We start from the raw sequence: 16,583 nt of genomic DNA on the forward strand, positions 1-16,583 counted from the left end.
GTGCAAAAGACAGTTGCATTCCTATACACCAACAACAAGTAGGCAGAGACCCAAATAAAAGGCACAATCCCATTCACAAAACTCACAAAAAATTGAAATACCTCAGCATCTTCCTAACCGAAGAAGTGAAAGACCTTTACAATGAGAACTACAAAACACTACTCAAAGAAATCCAAGCAGGCACAAACAAATGGAAATATATTCCATGTTCATGGATAGTAAGAATCAACATTATTAAGATGTCCCATCCTACCAAAGGCTTTCTACACATTCAATTCAGTAACCATTAGATTAACAGCATCATTCTTCTCAGACCTGGAAATGATAATACAGAAATTCATATGGAAACATAAACAACCAGAAATAGCCAAAACAATCCTTAGCATAAGAAACAAAGCAGGAGGTATCACACTTCCAGACTTCAAACTTGACTATAAGTCTACATTAATCAAAACAGCTTGGTATTGGTATAAAAACAGGCATATAGACCAATGGAACAGGATACAGATTCCAGAAGCAAAGTCTCAATTTCTCAACCAACTCATCTTTGACAAAACCTCCAACAACAACTACTGGGGAGAGGAGAACCTATTCAGTAAATGGTGCTGGGAAAACTGGCTGACCACAGGCAGAATACTGCAACAGTACCCCTACCTATCACCGTACACAAAAATTAACTCTAAATGGATCAAGGATCCAAACGTAAAACCTCAAACTATAAGAATCTTAGAAAATGCAGAAGACACCGTTATGGAAATTGACAACCAATTCCTGATCAGAACCCTAAGTGTCCATATAAGAAATAGGATAAAGTGAGACCTCATCAACCTGATAAGCTTCTGCAAAGCAAAAGTAACCATCAAGAGAGCTGGGAGACAGCCCACAGAATGGGAAAAAAAATATTTGCCACCTGTATATCTAACAAAGGCCTAATATCTAGGATCTACAAGGAACTCAAATGTGTTGAAAGGAAAAAAAACAACAGCCCCATTAAAAAGTGGGCAAGAGACATGAATAAACACTTCTCAAAGAAGATATACAGGCAGCCAACAGACACATGAAAAAGTGCTCAGCCTCATTAATCTTCAGAGAAATGTAAATCAAAACCACATTGAGATACCACCTAACCCCTGTAAGAATGGCCATTATTAATAAAACGAACAACAACAGATGCTGGCAAGGATGCAGAGAAAAAGGAATGTTTCTACAATGCTGGTGGGAATGCAAACTAGTACAGCCTCTTTGGAAGACAATGTGGCAATTTCTGAAAGAACTAGAAATTGACCTGCCATATGACCCAGCAATTCCCCTATTGGGAATATACTTGGAGCAACTCATATCATTTTACAAAAAAGATGCCTGCACATGAATGTTTATTGTGGCACTATTCACAATAGCAAAAACATGGAACCAACCTTGCTGCCCATCAAAACTGAGCTGGTTTTAAAAAATGTGGTACGTATACACAGTGGAATATTATGCAGTCATAAAGAAGAACAAACATATGGACTTCACAGCAACTTGGATGGACTTAGAGTTGATCATACTCAGTGATCTAACATAGAAACAAAGAACAGAGTACCATATGTTCTCACTCATAAGCATACCTTGAGCAATTATCATAATACTGTAAGAAAGAGATTGGCAGTAGTGGGAAATTGTCAGGGGGGTGAGATTGGCAATTGAGGGAAACTGTTAGGGGAGGGAGGGGCACAACTCATCAGCAAAGGTACCTGCATAATCAATGTTTGTGTATTTAACCCTGAATTGTACCCCACATTTTTAAAACAATTTTTTTTTTTAAATTGCAGTATGGGGCAACCCCCTCATGTCCCATTCCACTCTAAGAGCTTTTCTATCCTCTTAATAAATCTTGCTTTTAAAAAAATGCAGTATGGAAAATCTTTAAAAGTATTTGTGATCATTTACAGGTTTTCATATATCTCCATAGTCAGATTCTTCTTTAATGTTTTCTGTCATAAAATTAATGATGCAGTTGGAATTATATGTCATTGTTATTTGATAACCTTTTTTTTTTGAGTTGGAGTCTCACTCTGTCGACCAGACTGGAGTGCAGTGGCCGCTTCCGGCCACCACAGCCTCGACCTGCTGGGCTCCGGCGATCCTTCCACCTCAGCCTTCCAAGTAGCTGGAATTACAGGCAGGTGCTACCACGCCCGGCTGATTTTTTGATTTATTGTAGAGATGAGGTCTCGTTGCCCAGGCGGGTCTCAAACCCGCGGGCTTAGGCAATCCACTCACCTCAGCCTCCCAAAGGCGCAGGATTACAGGCTGAGCCACCGAGCCCGGCTGTTATTTGATAATCTTAACAATTTTGTAATAGAGGTAACAGTTATTTGGTGAAGAAGTCATTTTTAAAAACTTTTACTGGGCCATTGCCTTGCTAAGCTATGGTGTGGCCATGTGCACATGGCCAGACCTTATTTTCTTAAGCTTTGTTCCCCTCCCCTACCTTGGGGAGGTGAGTCTCTTTTTCACTCTCTCTCTTTTTCTAATTTACCTTATAAATAAACTATATTTTCTAATATAAAAATAAACATTTTCACTGAGTTGGAAATAAAAATAACTATCCTTTGAAAAAATGAAGAAAGACTTTCCATAGCTTTCTTCTTATACACCAGCAATTGTCAGACAATATAAAGGAAATAGACTCCTTAGGTCCCCAATATATCAGATATCATGAAATAAAAAGGAATTTATTGAACCTACATAAAAGAGGAAAAAAAATCTAAGATTCCACTAATATATTTTAGAACAGATTTTTTTAACTTTAATAAGTTTTTTTTATTTTTAAATTTTAGATTCAAGAGGTACAAGTGCATGTTTGTTTACATGGATGTGTTGTGTAATTGTGAGGATTGGGTCTCAGATGGTCCATTCCCCAGACAGTGAGCATTGTATCCAATAGGTAATTTCTGAACCCTAACCCACTTCCACACCTCCCCTCCTTATTGGTGTCGTCAGTGTCAGTTCTTTCCATCTCTGTGGCCATTTAACTCCTGCACATAAGTGAGAACATTTGGTGTTTTGGTTTCCATTTCTGAGTTAGATCATTTAGGATGATATTCTCTAGCTTCATCCATGTCACTGCAAAGGACATTATTTCACTCTTTTTAGTGACTGCATAGTATTCCATGGTGTATATATACTACACTTTCTTTATTCAGTCAGTCATTGGTGAGTACTTAGGTTGGTTCTGAAATAGGGACCGAATGTTTAATTCACAGATACTGACACCAAAAGTACAAGTTATAAAAAGGAGAGGTTTATTAGCCACGAGTTGGGCCGGCGGCCACTTGCCTGCTGGACATGCCAGTCCCACAGCAAGGGCCCCCATTTGCTGTAGGGGCTTGCTTAAATGGGGCAAAACCACATTGGGACTTTCCAAGTGGGCCAAACCACAACATCCTGGAGGCCTAGGTACTTTTTAAGCAATGCTAGCAGGGTTCACAGAAGCAACAAAAAAAGCTGTTAAACTGATTAACCTAGCCAGCAGATGCTGTTGCCAGTTTCCAGGAAGGGAACTTTTTTTAACTGTGCAAAGGCTGAGTACATGCTTAACTGTGCAAAGGCTGAGTTTATGCTTAGCCTAATTTTTGACATTGTAGATGTCTTTTTAAGCCCCCTTCCACAGTTCCATGATTTTGCTATTGCAAATAGGAACATACAAGTATAAGTATCTTTTTTTATATAATCATTTATTTCCTTTGGGTAGATCTCAAGTAGTGCAATTGCTGGGTCAAATGGTAATTCAAAATTTAGTTCTTTGAGAAATCTCCACACTGTCTTCATAGAGGTTGAACTTATCTCACCAACAGTGAGTGAATGTTCTTTTTCTCCATAACCTCAACAACTTCTGTTGTTCTTTGATTTTCTAATAATAGCCATTCTGACTGGTGTAAGGTGTTATCTCATTTTGATTTTAATTTGCATTTCCCTGCTGATTAGTGATTTGGAACATTTTAAAAATGTTTGTTGGCCACTTGTGTGTCCTCTTTTGAGAAGTGTCTGTTCATGTCTTTTGCCCACTTTTTGATTTATTTTTATGTTGAGTTGTTTGAGTTCCTGATAGGTTCTTGAATATTACCCCTTTGTCTGAGGCATAATGGTAAATATTTTTTTCCCTTTCCATAGGTTTTCTGTTCACTCTGTTAATTGTTTGTTAGAAGCTTTTTAGTTTAATTAAGTCTCCTTTGTCTATTTTTCTTTTTGTTGCAATTGCATCATAAATTCTTTGCCTAGGCCAATGTCCAGAAGAGTGTTTCCTAGGGTTTCTCCCAGGACTTTTATAATTTCGGGTCTTACACTTAAGTCTTTAATCTATCTTGAGTTAATTTTTGTATGGTGAGAGGTAGGAGTCATGTTTCATTCTTCTTCTATGAGTAGCCCGTTTTCCCAGGAACATTTATTGAATTCTCCATTGCTTATTTTTGTCAGCTTTGTCAAAGATCAGTTGGTTGTAGGTATGGGTTTTATTTCTAGGTTCTCTGTTCTGTTATAGTGATCTGTCTGTTTTTGTGCCAATATTATGCTGTTTTAGTTACTATAGCTTTGTAGTATAATTTGAAGTCAGGCAGTGAGATACTTTTGCATTTGAAGTTGTTAGTTTGTTTTTAGAAATAAGTTTTCACTAAGTTGCTGAGATTAATCTCAAACTCCTGGACTTAAGGGATCGTCCCACCTCAGTCTTCCACAGCACTGGAATTACAGGAATGAGCTACTGTACCTGAGCTAGAACAGATTTTAATAAATGGAAAGGCCTCCCTTTTCCTTGAGTAGAAATATAATAAGTTGAAAATGTCTGCTGTCTTTTTGTTCTTACAGACACTTATAATGTCTTATAAAGCTGCAGTAATTTAAAGAGTATAGCACATCCCAGGAGAGATTAGTAGAACATAAAGTTTAAAACCAAACCCAAGTTTATATAATTTTATAAATGTATTTGAGTTCTTAACTAAATGAGATTGGAACTCATGAAAAATTGAGTAAAAGTGACATTTCATATCACTATTAAATTTCAAACAGCATGAAGATTTAAGCAATACAAACATTCAAAAGAAATATAGGTTAATATTTATATAATCTCTGGTTAAGGCAGATGTCAGAAACTCTAGACTCTAGGTAGAACTGACTACCTAATCTTTTTAAACTATACATTTTATTTTATTTTAAAGATGTGGAGTACAAGTCAGGATTAGGTATATAAGTGGTCTATACACAGGTGAAGTTTGAGCCTCCAATTGGTCCTCATTTTACCTGTTTTTAAACTATACATTTATAATTATATAAACAAGAGTTACATAGAAAAGAATAGATTAAGTAATTTTTGAAGTTACACAGACTTTAATTGTGTAGTGCTGGTCATAGTTCAAAAATGTAGGTTAAACCTACTTTTAAGTGCTTATCTTCTCTAATCAATCATGTACATTATATACTGTTTCACTATGAATTTTGAGTTAAGGGATTTGAATGGTTTTGACATAGCTGTTTTCCTGTTTTTGATTTTCAACATATGTTACGCCAGGCATGGTGGCTCACTTCTATAATACCAGCTGAAGTGGGAGGATTGTTTGGTGTCAGTAGTTTGAAACTAGACTGGTCAACATAGTGAGACCTTGTTTCTACCAAGAAAACAGAAAACAATCCAAACTCTAAAACACAAATACTTGTAATTTTTGAGAACTCTTCAGGATCCAGTTATAAATCTAGTTCTCTAACTACTGTAGGAGATGATAGCAGTATCCAGCTATTAAGGTTGAGAGGGATAATTGTTATAGTATACAATAATAAAATTATATATCGTCTATATTTCTATCAGAACATGTTTTAAGTAGGTAGCGACTTTGCGACACTGGAGTATTGTCCACCACTTACAAGCTACTCAATTTTTTTACACTTTTGTATCCTCTCTTTTTCTGTCTTAACTTTTGCACCATGCATGGTTTTATGTCACTTTAATCACCATAATTATAAGTAACAGCAAAATATTTCATCATATGACCCATAATTTACATAATCACTTCCTTAATAGTGGATATTTAGATTGCTTAAGTTTTTGCTGTTATACATAACACTGTCATGAATGTGTTCCTCTTTATACTCTTTTCAGTACTTACAATTATTTTGTTAGCATAAGTGCTTAGATATAGCTTACTAGGTTAAACAATAGGAACATGTATTTTGGTTCCTGATACAAATTTCCAATATTTTTTATTTAATGGTAAATAAATAATTAATGTCAGTTATTTCAGTTGATATATGAACCATCCTGTGTTTTCATAGCCAGAGGTCCTGCTGTTCTCGTAAAGGTGCTTTTGTAGACATTTCAGTCATTTGAAAATTTATGTTGGCATTCTGAATCTTCATATATAATACATTCATAGAAGAAGAGAAAGGCAATGTGTTTCGAGTCAAAGCAAATTGACAGCAAGTAATGTATTCTTTTATCACAGAATTTTGAGAAAATAGTAGGAAGATAATAACTCAATATTAATTACTAAAAGTACTAAAAGAGTTTAAACATGCCAGTTAAGCAGAAAATAAGGAAACATCTGGAAAACTATTGAAGATAAGCCTATTATCTTCTTCTCTCCTGCCTTTTAAACAAATTTTTTGAGGGGAGTAGGAAGAGGCTTGGGTTTTTAATTAATTCATTCTAGAATTAATAAGGGTTTTCTAACTGTACATGTCTTTTTAACTTTTATTTTTCAAAGAAGATATCAAAGTGATACCAATTTATGTTTGTATCCTGGAATATTGGGATTTATAAAAGCTATTAAATGCCACCATTTTTATATTTATGCACCCTCATAAAATTACACATTTTTGTTGAATGTCAATATAAGCTCTGTCCTCTGGCCTTTTACAGTCAGGATCTGCTTGTATCCTTGTACCTCTGCTTTTGCTTATCTGAAAACATTATTTAAGCTTTCTTCATTTCATGGAAATTAGCATTCCTTTCCCTTGACTCAGAATTCCCAGACCTTAGGTAAATGTCATCTTGTGGATTACCTACCAGGCTCTGCCTTAACTGACATACTAGTTTCAGAAAATGGAAATCCCAATTCCCTTTCAAGTTCTAGTTATTAACGCTTTCCTGTATGTTTTAATTAATTCTTTGCTTTCTAATACATGATGGTGTACACTGGAATATATTGATTGTGTTCCCTTGTCTTATTTGGCTAAGCATGCCTGTCCCCTGTCACCATTCTTAGTATAGTGCTGTTTCTAATTTTGTGGAGTTCTAATGGTTAAACAGTAATCATGGACTTGGGTTGTCAATGATAATAAGCAATTCATATTCAAGTATTGTTGCTAGTGAACATTTTTACATTCCCGAATGCGACACTGGAAGTTTACAAAAATATAAGGGAAAATGACAAAATCTCAGTTTTGGTGGAAAGTTTTAATACTTCTACCTTGCTATATAAAAAGTACCAAAAGTCAGTAAAGATTTAAACAACATAGTTAACAAGTTTGACCTCTTGATCACATAAAAAACAGTGTACCCCATAAGGAAGAATACTTTTTTATTTTTAAGCATTTATGGAAAAGTTACACACACACAGTTTCTGGAATATAGATTCAGTTTCAGTTATTTCAAATGATTGATATTATGCAGGTTATATTATCTAATCTGATGCAAAAAGAAAAATAAGAAAAAGGAAAAATGTGTATACAGAAAAATTTTAAAATGACACCCATAAACAGCTGAATGATGGTAAAATTAGCACATTATAAATTTATAAGATACTATAGTTAGAGTTTTTAAGTGAAATTTATAGTTGTAAATCCTTACCCAGAAAAGCTTAAAATTAGTGACCCATGCGTTCAACTTAAAATGTTAAAACAGCAGAATTAACACAGATAAATTAGAATAAAATAACAAAAAGTGGAATACAACAAAACAGAAAATAAACATGTAATAGAGAAGATCCTCAAAAGCAAGTGGTGGTAACTTATAAAGAAAGATAGAAGAAACAAACTCGTGTCAAGTTTAAAGATGGAAAAAAAGGAAGAAAATACTAGGACTGATAAAATAAGATATAACTATAGATGCTCTAGGTCCTCAACAAATAAAAAATGTTTACAACTTTGTGCAAATACTTTTACAAAGCTTAAATAAAATACATGTATTGGCCCTTCCCTTGCTAAACTATGGTGTGGCCATTTGCTCTTTGAGTTATGGCCGTTGCCATGTTTCCTGGCTTTGGCCCCCTCCCCTACCTTGGGGAGGTGAATCCCCTGTCTCATTTACTTTCTAAATAAATTTTCTTTTCTTTAAAAAAAAATACATGTATTTCTAGAAAAATAATAATTATTAAAATTGACACAAGAAGAAAGAGAAAACTTGAGTAGTCCTAGAACAATAACCAGTGGTGAAACAATCAGTAGCAAATATCTTCCCATAAAGAAGTACCAGATTCAAATAGTTCAATGGGTAAGTTCTAAGAATAGGTACTTCCCACATTTTTTTATACAAAATCTACCAGAGAATAAAAGTATAGTACTTTTCAACTCATTCAATAAGGCTAGTATAACTAAAAACAAAGAAGGAAAATATAAGAAAGTAAATGTATAGGCCTATGTCAATAATGAATGTTGATATAAAAGACTAAACAAAGTATTAGCTTACTAATTCTAGAACTATGTAGAAAGAAAATTAAGTTCATTCTTGGAGAGCAAGAAAATAGAGTAATAGAACCTACCACGATTACTAATTATCTCAATAAATGTAGAAAAATGTTTGATAAAATACAGCACACATTTCTGGATAAATATTCTATCTCTCTTCATACACAAACACACACACATATCCCCTTTATATTTATATGTGCATGTGTGTATATATATACATATACATATATATGAAGAAAGAAATTTCTTATGTAATTACATATAATTTCTTTGTGATATATAATATGTATCCTTCATATATCATGTATTTATATATACACACATATACGATGGGGAATTTAAAAAAAAACAAGACTGGGTGCAGTGGCTCAAGCCTGTAATCCCAGAACTTTGGGAGTCCGACGGGAGAGGATTTCCTGAACCCACAGGCTCGAGAACAGCCTGGGCAACCTGGTGAGACCTGATCTCTACAGTAAATCAAAAAATTAGCTGGATGCAGTAGCATATGTCTGTAGTTCCTGCTACTTGGAAGGCTAAGGCAGAAGGATCACCAGAGCCCAGCAGGTCAACGCTGGGGTGACCGTGAATGTGAATGCCACTGCACTCCAGCCTGGGTGATGGAGTGAGAGTCCAAAAAAAAAGAAAGAAATTATCTTTTTGGAGGGCATGCCCCTTTTAGTACAGGCTTCCCCCATGAGGTGAGTGTTCTAGGAACCCATTACCATCAGTATACCAGCTAGTATTGTCAAAGACTGCATTACAGAAGAAATGTCTGGAGTTGTGGCAAACAGCTGACTGGTTCTTCCACCATGGCGATCCACCTCACAATAACATGCTGAGTGTTCAGTTTTTGACCCAAAATGGCATGACCTCATGACCCACCCTCCCTGGATTCCCCTGATCCGTCCCTGAGCAACTTTTTTTGTTTCCCCCAATGAAAAAAAAGTCCTCAAAGGGAAACGTTTTGTCAAGGTGGAAGAGGTGAAACAAAAAACAGCAGAAACACTAAAAGGCATCCAAACTGACCGAGTTCAAAAATTCTTTTGAGCAGTGTAAAAAGCATCTCAATAGGTGTATTGTATCAAACGGAGAGTATATTGATGATGACTGAAGTTTAAACATGTAAGAATGAATATACAATTTTTTATAAATAGATTCCAGTTTTGTGGAGTCCCCCCTTGTATATATTTATCTTGATTTATTCTATAAGTGTATGTGTCTAATAAAGAAGGAAATTTCTTCTACCTGTTAAAGACTATTTACCAAAAACCTAAGCAGTGATCACACTTACAGGTAGAATGCTGAAGATACTCCCTTTAGGAAGAAATTCGAGGGAATGACAAATATAAATTCAGAATTCCAGCTACTTCAAAGTAGAGAGGGATAGGGTGGGGAAGATGACACCAAGGCAGGGCCCAAAGGGGTTTTCCTAATGTACTGATACATTCTTCATCTTAAACTGAGTGGTGGAAATATTGTTTTTTATTATATTACTATTTAAATGAATTTCATTTTATGGACACTTTTGGAAATAGGATATCATTGCACAAAAATAGTTTTATGAGTTCATGAGAGACATGCCATATTAATATATATTTTAGAATCATTTTTGAGGATACCTGTTTGTAAAAGATTGAAGGTGAACCCTGAATAAGCAGAGTTTTACCTATGCATTGTAATTTGTCCTGTTCTATTCAGCAGAGTGGAATTAGCAACATGTTTCCCTTCATATAGGATGTCAGAAGGACAAGCTTCAAAGACTAAATTCATTTTTTCTCTCTGAAGAATCATAAATTGTAGTAAATTAGGGATTTCAAATGAATATTTTCAAAAAGTGTTGAAATTAAAGGAAAAATATCATCAATTTAATACACAAAGAAAATATAATCACAATTTTTTTTTCAATTTTTGTTGCATTTGTTACAAGTTCTCTGAATGAGTTTTATAAAATAAAAATATAGATAGCTCAGTAAAAATGGTAAATTGTTTCATTTTTAAGACAATATGACAAAATTTATATTTTTAATTTAGTGATTATTATTATTATTATTATTATTATTATTTTGAGTTGGAGTCTCACTCTGTCACCCAGACCGGAGTGCAGTGGTCGCTCCCGGCCACCGCAGCCTCGATCTGCTGGGCTCCGGCGATCCTTCCGCCTCAGCCTTCCAAGTAGCCGGAATTACAGGCATGCGCTACCATGCCCAGCTGATTTTTTGATTTATTGTAGAGATGAGGTCTCGCTGCCCAGGCGGGTCTCGAACCCGTGGGCTCAGGCAATCCACTCACTGGTGATTTATTTTTAACATGAACCTTTATTTTGTTAAATCTCATGTTTCTTTTCTCTATTATGGTGTTTTTCTCAACGGCATTTTCTTCATGCTGTGCTGATTCTCCTTGCCTGTGAGCTCTCAGAGTTAGGAGAAATATTAATAAGATACTTGAAATATCAGTTGTGTGCCAGTTAAATTTGTAAATAAGCTAGAATGAATTGGTATGTGGTAAAGACAAGATGCTATTAATTAAAAGATAAACCAAGGAAGCGTGTTATTTTGTTGTAGTGATTTGAAAAGTCAGATGTCGACAGACTTATTCCATTCCTAAGAGAATGTTTTGGAAATTAGCTGCAAAACAATTATATTTTTATGGTGTTTTTTAAAATTTTTGACAGGAGCTTTAAAAATCATATAAAGTAATAAATCTAAGATTATTACCCTCACTTAAAAAAAAAAAAAGATATAGTTTAGTATACACTTACCAAAAAAAGAGATGAAATAAATTCTTCAGCAAGCAAACATAGTTTTCTAAGAAATTACTGCTTATTTAAACAAACCCAGCCGGGCTCGGTGGCTCAGCCTGTAATCCCGCGCCTTTGGGAGGCTGAGGTGAGTGGATTGCCTGAGCCCACGGGTTTGAGACCCACCTGGGCAGCGAGACCTCATCTCTACAATAAATCAAAAAATCAGCTGGGCGTGGTAGCGCACGCCTATAGTTCCAGCTACTTGGAAGGCTGAGGCGGAAGAATCGCCAGAGCCCAGCAGGTTGAGGCTGTGGTGGCCAGAAGCGGCCACTGCACTCCAGTCTGGGTGACAGAGTAAGACTCCAACTCAAAAAAATAAATAAATAATAATAAACAAACCCTTAGTAATTCTTTCCAGTCAGTAAAAATGGTGCTATAATTTACATTTGAATTAATAAAATAATAGATTACAATAGATGCATCTATAGTGTGTTCCCTTAACCTAAATTATTACAGCACATTGTGTTTTGTAGTCCAACATGCTAATTTTTTGAACAGCTGAGTAACTATTACAAGCTGTAAGGCTTATTGTTATTTTCCTTCTTGACTGTGCCATCTGTTAGAAACAAAAGCAAAGATAAAAATCTCATTGAACACAAAAGATCCTGTATTGCTTAATATGCCTTCTGTGGAGAGACATCTCTCTGGGAAAAAAAAGAAAAAAGTGATAATGCTGCCTTTTAAAGAAAATCTTTGTTACATTATTGCAGATGGGGAACTCAAGGAGATTTCACCACCACCCATCCTCGGCCTGTGGTCAAAGTGAAACTCTTCACAGAAAGCACTGGGGTCCTGGCCCTGGAAGATAAAGAACTGGGAAGGGTGAGTTGTGGGTCAGCCCTGTGTGTCCAAGGTAGTACGGTTTTAATTTCTTTGGATTCACACTGAAAGTAGACCAGTATGTACTATATGAACTTCTTTTTATGCCTCACATAAAGTCATTTATTTGTCATTTCCCATGAGCTCAGTTTACTGTTGTAATTTATCTATTTATCTAATTATCTATAACACAGAAAGTATTGTGATGTGTTTTGGGTGTGTAAGGGGTACATTTAAGCTCATAGTCATCAACTCAGTTGTTCTCACACATGTGTTCTACTGGCCATTGACTGATAATGGCATTGGACAACTTGCTCTCCTTGGTGAAAGGTAATTCTCATTTAACACATTTCTGTTCATGGGTTATGAAAATTATCTTTATATTTGAAGTCATCTGTTTTTTATGTTTGTTGTGTTTAGGCATAATATCTCCTAAGTGCATTTGTCTCTGTTTATTCTTCCATTTCCTTTTAAGAAGTTGTTTTTCTCACAGCTATTAACATTAAATTACTGTTTCCTATAGTTACCTTTTCATACCTTTTATCCTCTAATCTCAGTATACTCTTACTACAAAAGGCTTCTGTTGGCAGTAAAAGCATTCACATTAGGTAGATTTGTGATCCTAACACCTCTCTATGTGAAGGGTCATCTACAGTCTTATAAATGAAATAGGTGTGTTCTGATGAGCATACTATAAAGTTGTCTTTTGTAATGTGAATCCATCTTACCCAGACCTGAAGACTGTATTTATAGATATTTTCCACAAAATAAACTCTCTGAAAATCTTACTTGAAATTTTTTGGTAATAAGTGATTGCTTGTGCAATGCTAGATGCTGAATAGTATCTAGTATCTAGTACAAGGATCGTCTAAATGTTGGTCATTCTTTAAAACAGAAGTCAGGATTGCTATTCATTTCAAATTCTTGACTTCATCCTCCTTTATGCCATTGGAATGTTCCAATTTCTAGAGTTTTTTTTTTTTTTTAAATCTGTGCCTACATGAGTCTGTACCCACATTCCAGAGACTCTGAGGCTATATTTACAATCCAGATTTTCTCTTCTGTTTTCTTGCTACATGTATTTGTTAATACCTAAGAGAGCTATGCTATACTGTTCATTTAGTCAAGTACTTATATACTTTTGCTTTTTTTTCATTTAACAAAGGTGGCGTAATCTAATACAAGAAACTTGGAGACTACATGTGGTCTTTATGAATTTATTAATTAGGATTTTTCATTTTAACTATTATTATATTAATTTTACCTATTTTCTGATTGTAACTATTTTTCACTATTAGTGTTAGCCATTTTAAGTCTATTGCTATAAGTAAGTTTTTAGCTATTTTTAATTTGTCTCTCTGGTCAAATAATATAGTTAGGCAGTTTTTAAATTGGACACATAAGTGATATGTATTATAGACAATTGTATGTCTGAGAAACATTTTATGCTCCTTTGCTCTCTTCATACAAGAAAGACAACTTATCTTTTCCATGGTTTCCCAGCCTTAACACTATTGATATTTTGAACAGGGTAATTCTTTGTTGGTAGTACTTCTGTGTATTTTACAATATTTACACAATATTTAGCAATACCCAACCTCTAGTCAAATCCAAAATGTCTTCAGACATTGCTAACTGTCCCCTAGAGAGGGGCATGCAAAATCAACTCTATTTGAGAACCACTGATTTATACTGATAACCCCAATAAGTTCCAAGATTATGAATATAATTTACATGGTAATGACTTCCAAATTTGTATTATTTTCTTCCTTGGAGGTTCAGATTTGTATATGCAACTTGCGTACTCAGTACTTCCAATTGGATGTTATTAGATATCTCAAAGTAAGTATTTTTGAAACAGAATGTATTATTTGTATCTCCTATAAAGTCTTCCATAGAGACAGTTGCTAAGGTAATGACCTAGACATTTATTTTGTTTCTCCTTTCTTCACTTTAATACCCAATCTGATTGCAAGTTATGTTAGTTTTTCCTATATTTATTCTGAATTTGTGCATCTTAACATCTCTACTACCCTAATTTGAGGCACCATTATTTCTCATGATAGTCTGTTAGTCTGTTTGCTACTCTCCCATTTACCACCTTGTCCTCTCTGGTTCAGCTTTCACACCTCAATCACTATGATCTATTTGAAATTCAAAACAAATCATTTTTTCCTTAAAATCTCCCAATATTGTCCCATTAAACTGGAATAAAAATCAGACTCCTCATTACAGTATAACAGGCCCAACAGGAGGTTTCAGGGTGTGGCCCTGGGCCAGCAGCATGGGGAAAGTTGTTAGGTATGCACATTCTCAGGCCCAACTCCAGATCTGCTGAATCAGAAACTCTGGGAATGAAAGACTTGCAGTTTTGATAAGCCTTCTTGGTGATTTTAGTACACATCAAAGCTGAAGAACCCCTAACTTACATGAACTGACTTCTGTCTCCAAATTCAGCATGTTATAGCCTCCTTGTTTGCTATCATTTTTCCTTTTCACCTGGCTTTCCTTCTATTCCTCAAATATCTCAGACTCCTACCTGCTTCGGACTTTAGATTTTACATGTGTTTTAGTCTGGAAACACACACACACACACATACACACACACACATACAATATTAGAAAAAATTGGTGGTAATCTCTGGATGGTAGGGTTATTGGTAATGCCTTCTATATCTACTTTATAATTAGAAAAACAGCAACATTTTTTAAGTATTAAGGAAAAGAGCCTTATGTGATCCAAAATCTATTGTTTAAAATTTGATGAATGTATGTCTGGGGAGCTTGGTTTTTAAAGTGAAGATTTTTTTAAATTAAAAATTTATATAGCATTTAAATTTGAAAGACAAGCAACCAAGCACTTAAAATAGGTTTACACCACAGCAACATACCACTGTACACCTACTAATATGGCTAAAATACAGAAACATTGATAACAAATGCTGGTGAATTTTCAGAGCAGAAACTCTTGTTCATTGCTGGTGGGAATGTAAAATTGTACAGGCACTTTGGCAGATAACATGCCAGTTTTGTATAAGGTTAAACATAGACTTACCACATGACCCCACAATTGCACTCCTAGGTATTTACCCAAAGGTTTATGAAGTTTGCGTCTACATAAAAATATTATATGTGAATATTTAAACAGCTTTATTTATAATCACTAAAAATTGGCAGCAACCAAGAAGTTCTCTAATAGGAGAATGGATAAACGAACAGTGGTACATCCATATAACAGAATACTGTTTAGTAATAGAGACAGGCTAGTAGCTCACACAACAACATAAGTAAAACTTAAATGCAAATGGAAGATGTCAGACCCCCCCCCCAAAAGACTGCATAGTATATAGTTCCATTTGTTCTGGAAAACAATATAGAAGACAGTTGAGGGTTTGCCAAGGATTGAGCAAAGGGGGAGTAGTTGCCTACAGAGGACACTTTTAGAGTGAAGAAACTGTTCTGTATAGTATTGGGTGTTAAATGAATACTTGTGTGTGTTAGCCAAAACCTCTCTCTCATCCTACCCACACATCAACAAGTGGCATGAAGGGAATCCCAGCATGGAATGCGGAGATAACTGAAATGAATTGTATTGCAAAGACATGACATAGCTTCACTGAAATGGTTTATGGGAAAAGAAACAGACTTAAGTAGCCAAGGGAAAAATATAGTCTGAACTGTCTTAAAAACCAACTAATGAAAACTAACACTAGTCATGTCATATGACTATCCTGTACCACTTAATGTGATGTCATGAGAGGACATTTTCCCTTTGTGCTATTCTTTCCTGAAGTTCCAACATAAACCCAGGCTAATCATGAGAAGAATATTAGACAAACCCAGACTGGTTATGTTGTATAAGATAATTGGCCAGTACTCTACAACAGGGGTCCCTAACCCACGGGCTGCAGATAGGTACCCATCTGTGGCCTGTTAGGAACCAGGCTACACAGCAGCCGGTGAGTGGCAGTCAAACTAAGCTCTGCCTCTGTCAGATCAACTGTGCCATTAAATTCTCATAGGAGAGAGACCCCCCACTGTGAACTGTGCATACAAGGGATCTAGGTTGCACACTTCTTGTGAGTAGCTACAAATACAGATTAAAATTAGCAATGAAGCCGGGCTCGGTGGCTCAGCCTGTAATCCCGCGCCTTTGGGAGGCTGAGGTAAGTGGATTGCCTGAGCCCGCGGGTTCGAGACCCGCCTGGGCAGCGAGACCTCATCTCTACAATAAATCAAAAAATCAGCCGGGCGTGGTAGTGCATGCCTGTAATTCCAGCTACTCGGAAGGCTGAGGCGGAGAATC

At 35.5% G+C, this 16,583-nt stretch overlaps 1 protein-coding gene across 14 annotated transcripts in view; it reads left to right on the plus strand.

Annotated features, from left to right (window-relative positions):
* Positions 1–16,583, plus strand: part of CADPS2 (calcium dependent secretion activator 2) — a 589,108-nt gene that overhangs the window by 284,337 nt on the left and 288,188 nt on the right. For all 14 annotated transcript variants that reach the window (XM_021715434.1, XM_008063869.1, XM_021715437.1 and 11 more), the window contains exon 7: positions 12,169–12,280. In XM_021715434.1, coding sequence (XP_021571109.1) covers positions 12,169–12,280 — 112 coding nt within the window. The remainder of the gene's footprint in view (positions 1–12,168; positions 12,281–16,583) is intronic.

Source organism: Carlito syrichta, unplaced genomic scaffold (assembly GCF_000164805.1).
Source record: "Carlito syrichta isolate Samal-C Ts95f unplaced genomic scaffold, Tarsius_syrichta-2.0.1 Scaffold307112, whole genome shotgun sequence".
Classification (NCBI taxonomy): Eukaryota; Metazoa; Chordata; class Mammalia; order Primates; family Tarsiidae; genus Carlito; species Carlito syrichta.